Source organism: Marmota marmota, unplaced genomic scaffold, assembly GCF_001458135.2.
Source record: "Marmota marmota marmota unplaced genomic scaffold, marMar, whole genome shotgun sequence".
NCBI classification, from domain to species: domain Eukaryota; kingdom Metazoa; phylum Chordata; class Mammalia; order Rodentia; family Sciuridae; genus Marmota; species Marmota marmota.
This window is the reverse complement of record NW_025999842.1, coordinates 5968410-5986173: the sequence shown is the minus strand read 5'-3', so window position 1 is coordinate 5986173 and position 17764 is coordinate 5968410. Positions and strand designations below refer to the sequence as shown.

The 17764-nt window shown below is 35.3% G+C and overlaps 2 protein-coding genes across 4 annotated transcripts in view; both read left to right on the top strand.

Moving 5' to 3' along the window:
- Window positions 1-17764, top strand: part of Me1 (malic enzyme 1) — a 156297-nt gene that overhangs the window by 134494 nt on the left and 4039 nt on the right. For all 3 annotated transcript variants that reach the window (XM_048803025.1, XM_015499056.2, XM_048803078.1), the window contains 4 exons: window positions 2794-2899; window positions 6819-6961; window positions 8793-8966; window positions 17425-17523. In XM_048803025.1, the coding sequence (XP_048658982.1) occupies window positions 2794-2899; window positions 6819-6961; window positions 8793-8966; window positions 17425-17523 (522 nt within the window). The remainder of the gene's footprint in view (window positions 1-2793; window positions 2900-6818; window positions 6962-8792; window positions 8967-17424; window positions 17524-17764) is intronic.
- The window catches only part of Pgm3 (phosphoglucomutase 3), a 56500-nt gene continuing 54915 nt past the window's right edge, over window positions 16180-17764 (top strand). Inside the window, exon 1 of the mRNA XM_048803207.1 lies at window positions 16180-16499. The gene's annotated coding sequence lies outside the window, so the exon portion shown is untranslated. The remainder of the gene's footprint in view (window positions 16500-17764) is intronic.

The following is a 17764-nucleotide window of genomic DNA, read 5'->3' as shown; positions in this document are numbered from 1 at the left end:
TTAGTATGACCATTTAATGATTTCTGACCTTCTTTTGGAGGTGAGGCTGTGGGATATTTAGGTTTCATATTAGATGGAATGTCTGGTGCCAGGAGCCACCAGTGATTACTATGATTAATAAAGCAAGATGTTTTTGATAATTTTTTTAATATTTACTTTTTTAGTTTTTTTAGGTGGACACAATATCTTCATTTTATTTTTGTATGGTGCTGAGGACCCAGTGCCTCACACATGCCAGGCGAGTGCGCTACCACTTGAGCCACATCCCCAACCCCTCTTTTTATATAATATCTGTCTTTATGATTTGTTTCCCATCATAGGTAATTTAGAGGGCTTAAACTATATTCCATATTTTTAATTATATCTTAGTCATCAGTCAAAAAGAAAATTCAAAAAACTTACTAAAAATCTGTAACTGCCAATGTATATTATTCTGTTTCTTCTTTAGAATGGGCCATTATATACTTTTTTGAAAACATGTAACTTAAAAAATTGTATCTGGTAGGGACATCATTAAGTACAGTGATTCTCAAAACTGCCTAATCAATTCTCATCACTTGGGAAGCTTTAATAAAGCAAACACATGGAATCCAGGATCTCACCATGGAATTTATTTATTTATTTTTTTCTTTTTCTTCTTTTTTTTTTATTGGTTGTTCAAAACATTACAAAGCTCATGATATATCATCTTTCATACATTTGACTCAATTGGGTTATGAACTCCCATTTTTACCCCAAATACAAATTGCAGAATCACATCAGTTACACACTCACGTTTTTACATAATGGCATATTAGTGACATGGAATTTAATTAGAATTGAATTAGCCCTGGAAGCTGGGTTCAGGAATCTCTTTTCTAGGTGGCTGGTGCCCATATAGCTCTGGAAAGCACAAATCTGTTTCATTTGCATTGTTATCATCACCAATACAAACAATTTTATAGATAGAGAAACCAAGATCCAGGGAAGTACCTAAGGACTTGCCCACAATCATATGATGAGTGTAAGAGCTTCCTGAGTCTTGGTCCCATATTTTATCTCCATTTGTTGATAGCATTTCTTAATTGTGGAGTATTTCTTTATTTTACTGAATAGCATAAAAACTTACCAAAAAATAGCATGAATATTTTGCTGTTAATTATTAGAATGTATTCTGCTACTTGTTATTTATTTCCCTAGCTAGCAATATTTATCATAAACTATTGACTTATTGACTATAACCAACAGTGATGAAGACAACACTGTAAAATACATTTAAAAATTTAAAAATTTGTTGTCTTAGATTATCTAAGTGCACTGAGGAAAATATTTTGAATCATTTCATTAAGAAAGTAGGGATTAGGGCCTGGGGTGCTAGATCAGTGGTAGAGCACTTGCCTAGCATGTGTGAGGCACTGGGTTCAATTCTCAGCACCACATATGAATATATAAAATAAAGGTCCATTGACAACTAAAAAAAAATGTATAAAAGAAAACCTAAGGGAAAAAAAGAGTGCGGATTATATTTGTCACTTTCAGATTTTTCAACATCTTTTAGTTTAATTTCCATTATTGAATTTTAGGTTTATATTCATTATAAACAGACTCCACTCTTAAACTTACATGCTACTTTTAGCAGCAACCTATATTATGCCAGCTTGATTTTTATCGATGCTAACAAAATCATCTTTAAGACTTGTATGCTGGTTTTATTTTCTCATGTGGATATTTGCTTCTTGGTTTGGTAATCTGAGGAAAACGAATAGATTTGCATTTTTATGGAGATCATTGACAAATTTATATAAACCTATATACCAGAAGCAATTTGGATATGCTTTCATTGTCATGTTGTTTGTCAGTAATTGAATGGTCCAGAACTATTATCTCAGACTGGGAATACCTATTCAGCTGCTTTCAGCAAGCCTTCACTGTGACCAACTAATTCTTCTGTTTTGTACTGGGATATGCTCTTTTCAGCATGGATTGTTTATTGTTTTGGTAAGTCCAAGCATTTTTTTAATTAAAAAAAATGGCTGGAATATTTTCCTCTAAAGCTACGTTTATTATTTCCTATTTCTATTACACAATAGGAATAATCCAGAACTCTTACAGTTTTTTTTTCTCCCAATCCTAGGTTTCTTCCTTTATGTTTTAATTTTGTGGTACTGGGGATGGAACACAGGGCCATACTCATGCTAGGCAAGTGCACTGTCACTGAGTTACATCCCTAGCCCCTTTCTATTTATAATAAAACAAAAGGTGAAGATTGGTTATAATATTTTGCTATTTTCTTAAAAGAAAACATACTGGAATATGTTAATAGAACATTAAAAGCAAGATCCTTGACCATGTTCAATATTGGTTGTTCCATTGATGGACTATAGTTTTCAGTTTTGTGGTATTTAAAGGATGACATATCATTAGAGGGTTCAATATGGAGTCACCTTGTTGATTTTAGGGAAGAAAGGTAGGCCCTTGGGAGCAGACCAAGAGCAATAGGTTCCTCAGTCAGGAAAGGAGAGGAGGTTGTTATAAATATCTGTTTTCAAGTGTATAAAAGATTAAGGGCAATGATGAAAACTTGAACAAAAAGATTATAGTAACTTATAGTAAACTGGAATTTTGTTGAGAAAAAAGAATTGCTTAAATAAAGAAAGTAAAATTTCCATAACTGTAGTTTTTTTTTTTACTATGGATTAAAATATGTTTAAACGTTAAACATAAATATGAGTAAATTTGAAAATATGAGTAAATATGAAATTTCTGTGACTCACATGTTTGGCAGATTCATTTCTTCTCATTTGCTTTATTTAGGGTCGTGCTTCCTTAACACAAGAGAAAGAAAAGTTTGCTCATGAACATGAAGAAATGAAGAACCTGGAAGCCATTGTTCAGAAAATAAAACCAACTGCCCTCATAGGTAAACTTTTTCTCCTCTTTACCTCTGATAGCCTCATTTTAACCTGATTGGTTTTCTTTCTACCAATTATTCATCCATGATTTAGCTTTTTTGGGTATTCTAACCTTGAAATTCAAAAACAAAATTATATTCACTTAAGCCTCAGTACCTCATAGATACCTAGATCTGTAAGTTCAGTTCTGTCTTCCTAGTATTGCTTACCCTAGCTGAAGTACATGGCTCCTTTGCAGACTCTGTCAGCCTGCTAATTCCTGGCATATTTGGCACTTTTTCAGGTTTAATTACTTCAGAGAGCCGTTCCTTCTCAAATGGGAGGATTTTGTTGCCCAGGGAACATTTGGCAAGTCTGGAGATATTTGTTTTTAGTTGTCAAAGCTGGGAAGGGGATTTCAAGGAGGAAAATGGGACTACTGAGACATGGTGGATAGGGGTCAGGGATACCACTAAATAATCCTACAGTATACGGGACAGCCCCTGCAACCAGCAATTATTCAGCCCAAAATGTTGCTAGTGCTGAGGTTAGGAAGTCAAGGATCACATCTTTATGTTTCTCATAGTATACAGTACTTATACAGTGTATGTACACAGTAGGATGTTCACTATGGTCAAATTTTATGTGTTTAAAAAATCTCCAAGTTGTGAATTTTAATTCCTTATTTTGTGTGTGTATGTTATTCTTTGTATCATACTCCATTCCTAGAAATTCTTGTGAAATAGTTGACAATATTGAAAACACTGTTGATAATTACAATTAAAGCTACTATTCCATGATAGGAAGTTTACTAAGCTTTTAATATTGATTCAAAAATGTTCTTTCCATGGTAATAAAAAATATGAAAAAAATTTTCAACATCTCTAGAAATTAGAGAAATGCAAATTAAAAATACACTAAGATTCCATCTCACTACAGTCAGAATGGCCATTATAAAGAATACAAGTAACAATAAATGTTGGTGAGAATGTGGGGAGAAAGGTACTGTCTCATACATTGTTGGTGGGACTGCAAATTGGTGTAACCACTATGGAAAACTTGGAATGGAACCACCATTTGACCCAGTTATCCCACTCCTTGGTCTATACCCAAAGGACTTAAAATTGGCATCCTATAGGGATGCAGCCACATCCATGTTTATAGCAGCTCAACACCCAATAGCCAAGCTATGGGAACAACCTAGATGTCCTTCAAAGGAAGAATGGATAGAGAAAACATGTATATATACACAATGGAATATTATTCATCCATAAATAAGAATGAAATTTTGACATTTGCTAGTAAATGGATGGAACTAGAGAGTATCATGCCAAGTGAAATAAGTCAATCCCAAAAAACAAAGGCTAAATGTTCTTTCTGATTTGTGGATGCTAATCCAAAGCAGGGTACATTTGGGAGGGAAATAATAGAAATCCATTGGACTAAACAAAGGGAAATGAAGAGAAAAGACAGTAGAATTCATTGGTCATAACTTCGCTAGCTTTTATTTGTATATATGACTAGGATAACTCCACATCATGTACAACCATAAGAATAGGATCCTAAATATGACAAGGTACACTCTATGTATGTATATTCTGCCAAAATACATTCTACTGCCATGATCAACTAAAAAGAAAAAGAACACATCCTAAATAGTGACCAAAAAATTCTTTCAGTAATCTTACTGTTTCATTTCCATTATACTGATGATTTTATTCTTCTGTTAAAAATCTTTCAATGAGCAATACTTGAATTTTGCAATTGAATGAGATGATGTTAACATTGGTGTGCAAAACATAATCGCTTTATCACCTGATGAACTGAAATATACTCAGGATTGCATATAGAAAGACTACATATATTGGACATAGTTAATTTCCTGATTCAAATGTCTATAATCAAAATTTGAAGTGAAAGGCCACTAACTCAATGAGTATTGTTACCTTAGGGAGGGTTCCTGGGTCCTTGGAAAGATGTCAGTTGAGAGACACAGTTAGAAAAGCATAAAAGGATTATTCAGCAGAAAGGAAGTAATGCTCTGAAGTAGGAGTACATGAAGTGGGCCATCTTTTTTTTTTTCTAATTATACTGTTTTATTGTGTGCATGTATGAATATATTGCAACAAATTCCACTGTTATGTATAATTTCAATGCACCAATAAAAAGGAGAAAAATTTAAAAAAGAAAACAAAAATTATCATGCTTGGATGGAAAAGACTCTAATTCAGATTGTGTAGACATTAAAAAGATAATATGGGAATCTTTTTTATAATATGAAAATATTTTATTGGATCTATCTATCGATCGATCGATATATCTATATGACAGCAGAATGCATTACAATTCATATTACATATATAGAGCACAAAAACAATCTGTGAGGTGAATACAGACCTACATCTTGGGAGTGGCCCATCTTTAAGAAAGGAAATAGCCTAGGGTTTCCCATGTGGTATTTTTATATCTGGTTTGGGAACCTCCCTCCTCAAGTATTATGTATTTGGGGTGGTTTTAAAACTTGAGTTTTAGTACTATGACTTCATTCCCCTTGCTAGTTCTGCCATGTTGGAAGGTTTATGAATATCTAAGTGAAACTTACAGGGGCTTAAAGCTGTAAAGTAAGTTACAGTGAATCAGAGTCCCCTAAATGACAGTTCCTTAATATTCCGCACGTATTTTGAAGTTGGAAAGTCCCTTAAGCTGTCAATACTGCTTCTTCTAGTTTAAGAAGATAGTATCTGGCTGTGAAGAAGGCCAGTTTATGGGTGGGATTTTTTGGTCAGTTGAGGTGGAGTGATCTTTTGTCACTCAAGATGCAGTGAGCCCTACCACCTACTTTTAACATTATGGGTCAAATGTTATATATCTGTAGGATATTTTTGTATGTGTGTGTGGTGGTGGTATTGGAGATTGAACCTGGGGGTGCTCTAGCACTGAACTGCATCCTCAGCCCATTTTGTTTTTTATTTTGAGACTAAGTCTCTTTAAGTTGCCCAAACTGGCCTCAGGCTTGCTGACATCCTGCTCAGCCTCCCAAGTCGCTGGCATAGCCCACCATACCAGGCTCTATTTTTGAGCTATTTATTTATTTATGTATTTTATTAATATTTTTAATTATACATGAAAATAGAATAATCTATGTCATAATTATAAAAGCATGGAATATAATTTGTTCTAATTCAGTCCTTAGTAGTTTCCCTTCCTCTCCCCCACTCTCACCCCAGTTCTCTCCCTTTACTCTGTTGGTCTTTCTACTATTTACTTACTTTTTTTTAAAATTAGTGTCTTATGGATGTACATGATAGTGAGATTCACTGTGGTATATTCATATATGAATATAGGAAGTTAGGTGAGATTCACTTCACTGATTTTCCCTATCCCATCCCTTTCCTTTCATTACCCTTTGTTTACTCCTCTGATCTTCTATTCTTTTTTCTTCTTTAATCTCCCCTCCCACTTATTCTGGGTTAACTTCCACATGTCAGGGAAAAAGTTCAACCTTTGGTCTTTTGGGATTGGCTTATTTCACTTAACATGATATTCTCCAGTTCCATCCATTAATCAGCAAATGCCATAAAGTCATTCTTCTCTATAGCTGAGTAATACACCATTGTGTATATATACCACATTTTCTTTATCCATTCATTTATTGAGGGGCACCTAGGTTGGTGCTTAGCTCAGCTGATGTGAATTGTGATGCTATAAACATTGACATGGTTGTTTCAGTGTATTAGGCTTACAGTTGTATATTTTAAAGGTATTGTTGATTTGTAACCCAAAAGATTGTTGGCATTAACAAGCATCTGTTTTTAGCACTATACCTTAATGCAGGTATTCTATATTTTGTTTAGGTTCTATTAGAAAGTGACCTAACATATTTCATAGTTTTTGGCATGGTCTTCTTGGATGAATTAACCACTGATTGGATTCTCATTTCTTCATTAGGAGTTGCAGCAATTGGTGGTGCATTCTCAGAACAAATTCTCAAGGATATGGCTGCCTTCAATGAACGGCCTATTATTTTTGCTTTGAGTAATCCAACCAGCAAAGCAGAATGTTCTGCAGAGCAGTGTTATAAAATAACCAAGGTAAAGTAAAAGTATACTGAAATCTTAAAAGTCAACTGACAAATTATAGGGAAGCCTAGGATATCTAAGGTGCATACCATATAACCTTCAAAAATTATTGAAAATGATTTGAAAGAAAAGTGAACAGATCAGAGGAATGAGAACTCTTATCCTTTTCTAGAGTTTTGTTTGTATCACTCCTCCTCTTCAGCAAAATAAACTTTGTAATATTTTAGTGATAATTTTCTTCAAGTGATTTGAAAGTATCTAAGATTTAAACATAAAAGTTGAATTTAAAAAATCTTGGTTTTAGATGGTTATTAAAACAGCTCTTAACTAGCTATTCCCAAATATCTAAGCATATAGTATAAAACTACAGTCTGATTTTTGTTTTGCAAAATTCGGGGTTTGGGTTTTGATGCTATGGGTGGAGCCTTTGGGTGACGATCTTGATATCCAGCCAGATTGGGATAGAAGTCCTCAATGCTTTAATATTTTACTGCTTCAGAAAAAAATGATAATATTTTATACTGTGTTTTCACTAATTTATATTTGACTGATAATGTTGGCAAAAGTCTTCTTCAAAGATCTGAAAATATCATTACAACAAAATAGAGATTGGGTCATATCTATTTAAAACTTACTTGAGATATAAAATCCAAATTGAAGCAGAGAGGGAAAACACAACACAAAGGTATACCACTCTGAAAAAATCAGAACTTGATGTCTTGATTTCTTTAATAATGTTAAAGATCTTTAAATGCTTGTTACTAGAATTAATGATTTTTTTTTTTTTGGCAAGGAGCCACTCCATTACTTTCTTCTCTTATTTAGGTTGGCATCAGTATCCTCACTAATTTTATTTTATATTTCATCTATAGATTGCGGAATTGTTTCACTTTCCCTAATAGTCCTTAAATCCTTAAAGGAGTAGGGTAAAAAATCCAACAATTCTGTAAGCACTTGCAAATTTGGCATAGTGCTTTGCACATAAAAGACACATAATTAAGGAGTGTTTAATTAATTATTTTGTCTTAGTATATCTCAATAGGCCTCAAGAATTTAGAGACTCATCAGTGATACACATGGGTAAAATTAGCCAAATTTATATAGTTGTGTTTTAAAATTTAGATGTCAGAAATAAATGGCCTAGCTTTTTCTTATGATGTTATCTAATGCTCTACATTGTTAGACATAAAACATTGAAAGCCATTTTGAGGTTGAAAATTAAGGTCTAAGCTAAATGTTATTTCCAGTTCTCTAATACTCTAATATAACCTACCTGTGTACCCTCCCTCCCTTCCTCCTTCCTTCTTTTCCTCCATCCCTCTCTTTCTTTATTCTTTATTTATTTTGATACTAGAGATTGAACATAGGGATGCTCAACCACTGAGTTACATCCCCAGCCCTTTTAATTTTTTTTTTTTTTAAGCTAAGTTGCTAAGGCTGTCCTTAAACTTGTGGTCAGTCCTCTTGTCTCTGTCTTCTGAGTAGCTGGGATTATAGTTGTGAACCACCACACCTGGGCTCTGTCATTTTTATTTTTAAAGTCTGTAATTGGAAGCCTAATAGTCCTTAAATCCTTAAATGTAGAAATGGTTGATGGATCTATGAGTTGGACCAATGCAGAGAATAGAGTGATAGTCTTAGGGTGACTTTCTCTGGGAGACAAAAGTAATATAGAGAAACCCCCTGTTCAAAAAGCATTATAGGAGCTTGCCCACATTTACTAGTGAGTTGATGAAAAGTTAGGCTTCTTTCTAAGTGTTCTCTGTTTTGGCTCTCAGTTCTGTTTTATTTGTTTTAAAATAACCTGCTTCTTTTTAACTAGTGGTATGTGTCTATATTTCAGGGACGTGCAATTTTTGCCAGTGGCAGTCCTTTTGATCCAGTCACTCTTCCAAATGGACAGACCCTATACCCTGGACAAGGCAACAATTCCTATGTGTTCCCTGGAGTTGCTCTTGGGGTTGTGGCATGTGGACTGAGACACATCACAGATAAGATATTTCTCACTACTGCTGAGGTAAGTTATTTAAGTTTGCCAAGGCTATAAAATATGCTCAGCCTCATTTGTCTAATATTTTATTTGTCTAGCATCTCAGCTTGCTCTCTAGAAGTAGTAAAGTCTAAAGAATTAGAGAAAGTCTTTCTCAAAGATGCATGGGGTGGGTAGGTAACAGGTTCATATTGGGTCACTAATAAAATATTCTTCTTCAACAGCTGTTAGATAAATTATATTTTGATTTTGTGGAAGGAACCCCTTTTTATCTACACATTTCTCATTAAATTCTATGAAAGTAAAGAGACAATTAAAATATTGTTTCCAAATGAAAATTAACTGATAAATATTTCATTATTAATTTTCTGAATAAAGTCATTTTGAAGGTTTTTAAAAAAGTCTGATATAGTATAGTGGTTAAAGCAAATCATGCTAATATTTAAGCAAAATTAAATTTAAATAGGGAAATAAATATTTATCAAACCACTAAAATAATAGGAGAAGTAGCTGTAGTCAGGGTCTTCAGGAAAGATTCTCAGAACATTATGGTGCAGGTCCACTAGGGAATCTCATTCTGACAAGAACCGTGAAAGATCTATGCTTTTACCTTACTTGCAAGCTAACAAGTTAGTCATAGTTTCATAGATACTGTCAAGGCATGATGCTCTTAGATCAGAGACAGAGGAACTTTATTACTCATTGCACAGAATAAGCCTTGAGTTTCATATTTCCATCAGTTTCCCTTGTGCCCTAAGTCTAAGCAGTAATTGGTTATATATTTCTAAAACTATGACCTTATGATAACTGTGGATGATTAACAATGTTTCAGATTCAAACAGGATGCAATTTGTGAATAAGAAACTTGTGAATTTCTTGTCTTAAAATTAAACTACTGTATAACTAGCTGAACTGAGCCAAATAAAACTTGATTAATACTCATATACATCTATCCTTAAAACACATTATTCTTTCCATTGTGAAGAGGATTGAAAAATATAGAAAAAGATTTTAAAAGAACTAAAGGAGCATATTCCAGGGGTTAGAGCCTGGCTTGATTCTGTGAGAACAGTGTCTAGAAGTTATTATGATCTGTTCTTATCTTTTTTTTTCACTGCATTAAAAGCATGATAGCTGATGTATCAAGTAGATGTCTAATTACTAAGAGAGCATTTTAAAGTTGTTTTTACATTAAGAAAAATGTAATCATTGTCTTCTAGAATATGCACATCAGAAGAAAAAATTGATCCTTCACTTTCTGTAGCTGTGTTTTCTTTCCTAAATTACTCTAGCACCATCTAGTGACAAATATCATGAAATTTTTTTAAATTTCTTATTTAGGAAGAGTAATGATCACTACCAAAAATTTTTGAAGAAAAAAAAAATGGCAATGTGAGCAGTCCTATTCTTATTATAGCTAATGGTCCACTGACAACATCATTTTCTCCCAGGCTTCAACACACATTCCTTTTTCTCCTACTACCTCAATCACATCCCATTTGTTGTTTTCTTTGTCTTCTGTTGTTTGGTTCTAGGGATTCACCCCAGAGCCTTTCCCATGTTAGGCATGCAGGCTACCCCTGAGCTATAGTCCCACCCTTCTCTTTGTCTCTTTTCATCCTCTTTTTAACTAAGACCTTTCCCATATCCTTAGCATTTGTTTTCTTTCTTCTTTATTTTTTTAACTTTGCCATTGGTTTATTTAGCTTAGTATGGTATTCTCAAATTTCATCCATTTGCCAACAAGTGGCATAATTTTATTCTTTTTAGTGTTGAGTAATATTCCACACACGCGCACACACACACACACACACACACACACACATATATCACATTTTATTTATCCATTCATCTGTTGAAGGGTACCTAGGTTGGTTCCATAGTTTAGTTACTGTGTGAGTCGACCTACTCTACATTGATGTGGCCACTAGCAATGTATGAATGTAGCTTTTCTCCTACATCCACATGAACAATATTATTGCTTGTATTCTTGATAATTGCCACTATAACTGCAGTGAAATAAAATATTGAAATAACTTTGATTTGCATTTCTCTGATTGCTAAATATGATGGTCTTTTTTATATGTTTGTTGATCAATTGTATTTCTTCTTCTGTAAAGAGTCTTGTTCAGTTCCCTAGTCCATTTATTGATGGGTTATGTCTCTCTCTTTTTTTATTAGTTGCTCATGACAATACAATGATCTTGATATATTATACCTTTATTCAAATGGGGTATGAATTCTCATTTTTCCACGTGTACAGGTTGCAGGATCACATTGGTTATACATCCACGTATACACATACGGCAATACTAGTGTCTATGTTATTCTGCTGCCCTTCCTATCCCCCATCCCCTCCCCTCCCCTCCCATCACCTCTCTCTACCCAATCTATTTTGACACATTTCTCTTTTTTTTTTAGCATTCATTTTCTTGTCCCACTTTTTTCCACGTGCTTTCAAAGATCTCATCATTTGTTTCCATTGTCTGTATTCTAATAGTGCCTATTCTGTGTATCTCTATTCCCACCTTTTTACCGGAACTCCAGTTGCCCTGCTAGATAATTCCCCAGACATGCCCAGCTGTGCCTTCAAACATTTTGAAAACCATATTTAATGCTTTCCCTCACCCTCAACATCCATGTTTCTAATAGTAACATCTCCTTTCCAGGTAACTACCAAAGTTTAGAAACCTGACATTCTTTTCTTCTCTTCCATCCCATAGCCTTCAGGCACACTACATAAACATACTTTGGTATGTTTTACCTTTCATCCTTCCTGCTGCTTTACCTTTCATCTCTCCTGCTGGAAAGCCCCAAGAATTATTCTCCATCCAGTCTCACATTCAGGATACTGCTTATGTTTAACTTCATTCTTGAATCCTTTTTCTGACAAATCTATCTCATCTTGCTCTTTCTTGTCATGGTTGTTCTTATTAAACACACTAACATTGAATTTTATTCTTGGTTGTGTTATGCTCTTGAGAGCTTCATATTTCAAAAAGATTAAGTGTTGCCTCTATCACTAAATTATAGATTATTTTCTTTAAAGATAGAAATTCTTCCATAAACTACTTTAAGAACTCTAGTAGCATCTAGCACAATGTGGAACACAAAGCAGAAACAATAAATACTGTTGGGTTGGATTAAATTGAACTAGTCATATAGCTTAGCAAAAATGAATACCACTTACTGCCAGATGGCCAAAAAAGGAAGAAAGTCCTTTTTGTCTATAGTATATTTTATAATTTATAAAATAAACATAAAATATCTAGGTGTATTTTTTGGTTTGGCAATCCCAGATTTAATAACTGTTAAAATTATAGTCAAAAATACTAATTTTATATCACATGAAATTAGAAATCTCTGGGTTGGCACCAATATTAAAGGTTATTTATGGACATTTTCATATTATAAAGAGATTTTTAGCTTTCCTAGCATTGGAGACAGTCTTCTGAACCATGATGAGAACACACAGTGCACCCTAAGTCAGCAGTACTGGCCCTATGTAGTCTGTGGCACAGCTTGGGAATAGATTTCTCTCTCTCTGTTCTAACCTAGGACACAAACCTTGGTCACCTTTCCTTACCCAACCCTTGTTTGACCTCTTTCTGATATCTGTCCATAGGATGCCTGAGATAATCACTATGGACAATAGCATCTGGAGGAACCTTCAAATCCAGCTGCTATAACATTGTCAGAATGAAATTGAGAAAGATTATTTTGAGAGATAGAGCCATCCACGGCAGCAAATAGTTTTTGAATGAATGAATCAGTAGGTGAGAACAAGACTCAAGTGTTCTTGTGTTCTCTCTTCTCCCTCCTACCCCCTGTATGAATTCAATTGTGTTACTAGAAATGAAATACCTGATTTTCTAAAGCTAACTTTAGGGAAAGGGAGAAGATAGGGAAGAAGAGAAAGGATTATTTGTCTTATAGTTTGGAGGCTGAAAGTCCATACAGCATGGTGCAGGATCTGGTGAGGGCCCTATCATGGGTGATGGAGCGTGTACCAGAGAAAGAGCTCACATTGCAAAATAGGAAACTAGAAAGAAACTGGGCTCCCATGCAGTCCTTTTGAATGACATGCTCACAGTAGTGTGACCAGCAGGCCCTATCTCATAAGGTTGCATAGCATTATCACCACACAAAGGACCAAGTTTCCAATATGTGACTTCAGAGGACACATTTAAACCTGTCCAAATCACAGTATTCCCAGAATTCTTATATTTTACTGAGATTCCCCCTTGTTACCTATTTGCTACTTATTTCTCTTCCACAGTTTCTTGGCTCCCTCTCTGTGTGACAGGCATTCATGGAGAACAAGAATTCATTTATGATTCTTCTTTACTCAATCATCTTCTGACTGTCCCCAGTCTTTTTGACATTTGAGAAGTATTCTAGAGGAAAAAAAGAAATGACGTCAAGCACTAGCAATATGGCAGTGGTGACAGATTCAAGGTATATACATTTTAGTCAGCTTTTTCGTTTCTGTGACCGAAAGGCCCAATCAGCACAATTTTAAAGGAGGAAAAGTTTATTTGAGGGCTCAGGATTTCAAAGGTCTCAATCCAAAGACAGCAGGCTCCATTCCTCGGGGCTCAAGGTGAGGCAGGACAGCATGGTGGAAGAGTGTGGCAGAGGGAAACAGTTTACATGATGATCAGGAAGCAGAGAGAGAGAGAGAGAGAGAGAATTCACTTTCTAGATACAAATATAAACTCCACAGCCCCCACAACCTAATGAACCACTTTCTCCAACCACACCCCACCTGCCTCCAGTTACCACTCAGTTAATACCACCAGGGATTAATTATGTTGATTATGTTAAGGATATAGCGCAATCTTTTCTCCTCCAAACATTATTGCATTGTCTTAGGTAAGGTCCTTGCTTAGCTTCAGGACAGCCATCTTAAGTGACAGCCCCATTTAAAAAAAATTTTCACTTTCCTGCCCAAGGCTCACCAGTCCCTCAGACCAACTCCACCCTTAACCATCTGCATTATGACTCCCCGCTGGCTCTAATCCCTGAGCCTACTCTAATCCCTGAGCCTGCCCCATAAAAGTCCTGAACCCCAAGCCTCTCTCTATGGAGAGATGAGTCTTTATTTGTCAGCTCTCTTGTGTATCTCTGCCTGGTCTCCATCTTTCATTTCTCGTTCGCCTGTCTTCTGGTGCCTCGCTTTCCTTTCATCTCACACGTGAGCTCTTGGCAGACACATCTAAACCATAAAAATATGTCACATAGATTTGGGGCCTTGAAGCAAGAAATGACAGCCTCTAGAAGATAGAGAAGGCAAGGAATGGATTTGTCTTAAAGCATCATAGCCCAATAGGACTTATTTAGACTTATTTAGACATCCAGAGAATCAATTTGTATTATTTTAAGTTACAATGTTTAAGATAATTTATTATAACAAATACAGATGGTTCTGGCCTTAAAAAAAGTCACATAAATAGCTGAAAAATTTTAAAGTTAATTGGTTATAGAACTTGCTCCCAAGTCATACACTAATGAGCTAATGTAGTGTAGAGCTAGATCTGACCCCAAAGCTATTTTACTTCTCTTTTGCCATTCTGGCTACCTATTTTTTTGTTTGTTTGTTTAACTAAATAGCCAAGATTCATTGAGCACTGAACTTTGACAGACATTGTGGTAAATTCTTTACTGGAATTTACTTCATTTGATCCCATGAATTAGGAACTGTTTTTATTTTTTTTTATTTTTTTTTAATTTTTTATTGTTGGCTGTTCAAAACATTACATAATTCTTGATATATCATATTTCACACTTTGATTCAAGTGGGTTATGAGCTCCCATTTTTACCCCAAATACAGATTGCAGAATCACATCAGTTACACATCCATTGATTTACATATTGCCATACTAGTGTCTATTGTGTTCTGCTGCCTTTCCTATCCTCTACTATCCCCCCTCCCCTTCCCTCCCCTCGCCTCTTCTCTCTCTGCCCCCTCTACTGACATGCATTTGTCCCCCTTGTATTATTTTTCCCTTTCCCCTCACTTCCTCTTGTATCTACTTTTGTATAACTCTGAGGGTCTCCTTCCATTTCCATGCAATTTCCCTTCTCTCTCCCTTTCCCTCCCATCTCTCATCCCTATTTAATGTTAATCTTCTTCTCATGCTCTTCGACCCTACTCTGATCTTAGTTACTCTCCTTATATCAAAGAAGACATTTGGCATTTGTTTTTTAGGGATTGGCTAGCTTCACTTAGCATAATCTGCTCTAATGCCATCCATTTCCCTGTAAATTCTATGATTTTGTCATTTTTTAATGCAGAGTAATACTCCATTGTGTATAAATGCCACATTTTTTTTATCCATTCATCTATTGAAGGGCATCTAGGTTGGAGGCACAGTCTTGCTATTGTGAATTGTGCTGCTATGAACATCGATGTAGCAGTGTCCCTGTAGCATGCTCTTTTTAGGTCTTTAGGGAANTCCAATGTGTTGGAGATAGGAAGGAAGTTATGGAAAAAGTTATGGGAAAGGCTCTTTTACTAACTTTTCTGTATTTTGGCCATCAGGTCCTCTGTGGCAGGGCTCAAATCTGGCTCTCATGGAACACATATTTGAGAGTTTAGAAGATCCTTCTTCAGCTCTGCAGGACCCTCACCATCTTCTCTTCCTGGGAAGTGACAGCTGTTGCTGTGGGGTTGGCAGGGCTGATTCTACCTCCTCTCAGGCTCTAGGGGAAATGGCAGACCCCACATGTTTGGTGATTTCCTGAGAGTGTGGAACTCTTAATTTCTCTCTGTCCTAAAGTTTGGGACTCTGGTCACCAAGTTATTCAATGCCATGTTAAAAGGCAAGAAATTATGAGTTAAATGATGAGTTTATTATAAAATTATGATCAATACTGTAATTATAGATTATAGTGTTTTGTGTAATATATATGGTTTCTCCACCCACCCTGCTCTGTATAAATGCCCTTGGTCAGAAGTCCCCAGTAACCCACAGGATTTAACCCAAATTCCTTATTTGACATTGAAAACACTCCAATCCGTATTTCTCTATACAGAACCTCTGCTGCCCCAGCTTAGGGCACTTGTGTTCCTTGATCTAGCTCATACATCCCTGCCTTTGATTTGACATTGTCTTCGTCTGGAATGTCCCTGACCTGCTTTTCTAACTTGCAGTTTTCATTGGATTCTAGCCTCGAGCCTGCCTCCACTATGAAGCCCTCTATCATGGCTCTTTCTTAACACTCATATTTCACCTCTAGGCTCATTTCAATATTCTCTCTTTTAGTACCCTGTTACCTCATTAAATTACAAATCTCTCAGGATATTAACTTTTTTTATGGTTCTGGGGGATTAAAACTAGGGATGCTCTACCAGTGATCTGTAATCCCAGCCCTTTTTATTTTTATTTATTTGTTGTTTTGGTACTAGAGATTGAAACCAAGGATATTTTACCTGTGAATTATAACTTCAGCCCATTTTTAATTTTTTTTTTTTATTTTGAGACAGGGTGTTATTAAATTGACAGGCTGGCCTCAAACTTGTAATCCTCATGCCTCAGCGTCCCAAGTAGCTGGGATATAGGCACATGCCAATGCACTCAGCATAACTGTTTTTTAAATTTGTTTGTAGTATTATACTTGCTCAACATCTTACTTATTTGCAGGTGGCAACAAAACAATACTTTAGAAATAATTTCATGATTTAAAAATAAAGAGTATTAAGAAATGACACCAAAAATAAATGTTTAATTATTCAAAATATTGCAGATGAGAAAATATTTTTACTTCCTCTCTACATCAACATTTCTGTTGAAATGAGGTTCACGTCTAAGCTGATTTATATTCAGCCTGAAGAGACTTAACCAAAGTCCTAGAGCTAGAGTGAATTTTGTTTTTGCTGAACCTACCTTACTGTCTTAACGTAGGGTTCATTAAATAGTTCAACACTGTTTGATTTAGACCTAGGGAATGGTTTGGGAATCGCAGATGCTGAGGCCAGTTAGTGATTGGGTAATCAGAATCTGGGTAAAATTGAAATCCTATTGATAATGTGACTCTGAAATAGCTTTCTCAGCCTCTTGCCTTACCTCCCGCAGGGGGCTGTGTAAGCGGGGAGTAACAGTATGAGTCATCATGTAATACTGCTCTCCTGAACTTCCAGGGTCCTATTCCATTACTACTCATATTTCTTAACTTTTCCTTCCTCCTGTTCCCCTAGTGTTTCAATTGGAAAGTGTCAAGTATTTCATGGTACAGTGAAAAGGAATTAGACTAAGAGAAAACCTGAATTCTCATTTTTATGATTCCCAATAATTAGTACATCTCTCTTGGGTTCAGTTCTTCCACTAATAAAATGGTAGATGAAGTGAGATGATCATAATGTGATTGGTTTCTACAAATGGCCAGTCTGTGTGGCCATGCACTTAGGTTATCTGTATAACTACCACATTGTATGATATGAAGTATAAACATTGTTCTACTTTTTTCCTTTTCTTCTTATAGGTTATATCTCAGCAAGTGTCAGATAAACACTTGGAAGAGGGTCGGCTTTATCCTCCTTTGAATACCATCAGAGATGTTTCACTAAAAATTGCCGTAAAGGTAAAACCATTCTTGTTCAATTCTCAGTATTTTTATTTCCTTCTCTTATTGAATACATATTTTTAAATATTAAAAATATACTAACATGCTTCCTTGAAATGTTTTTCTGTATCAGTTTATATCTTATAAGTTAGGGAAATGAGGCATAGTGACTAGATAGAATTTAATAGCTACCTTTTAGATTTACAAAGAAGTGGTAGAATTAGGATGGATCATTTTCTCTTTTGTTTATTACCCTTCC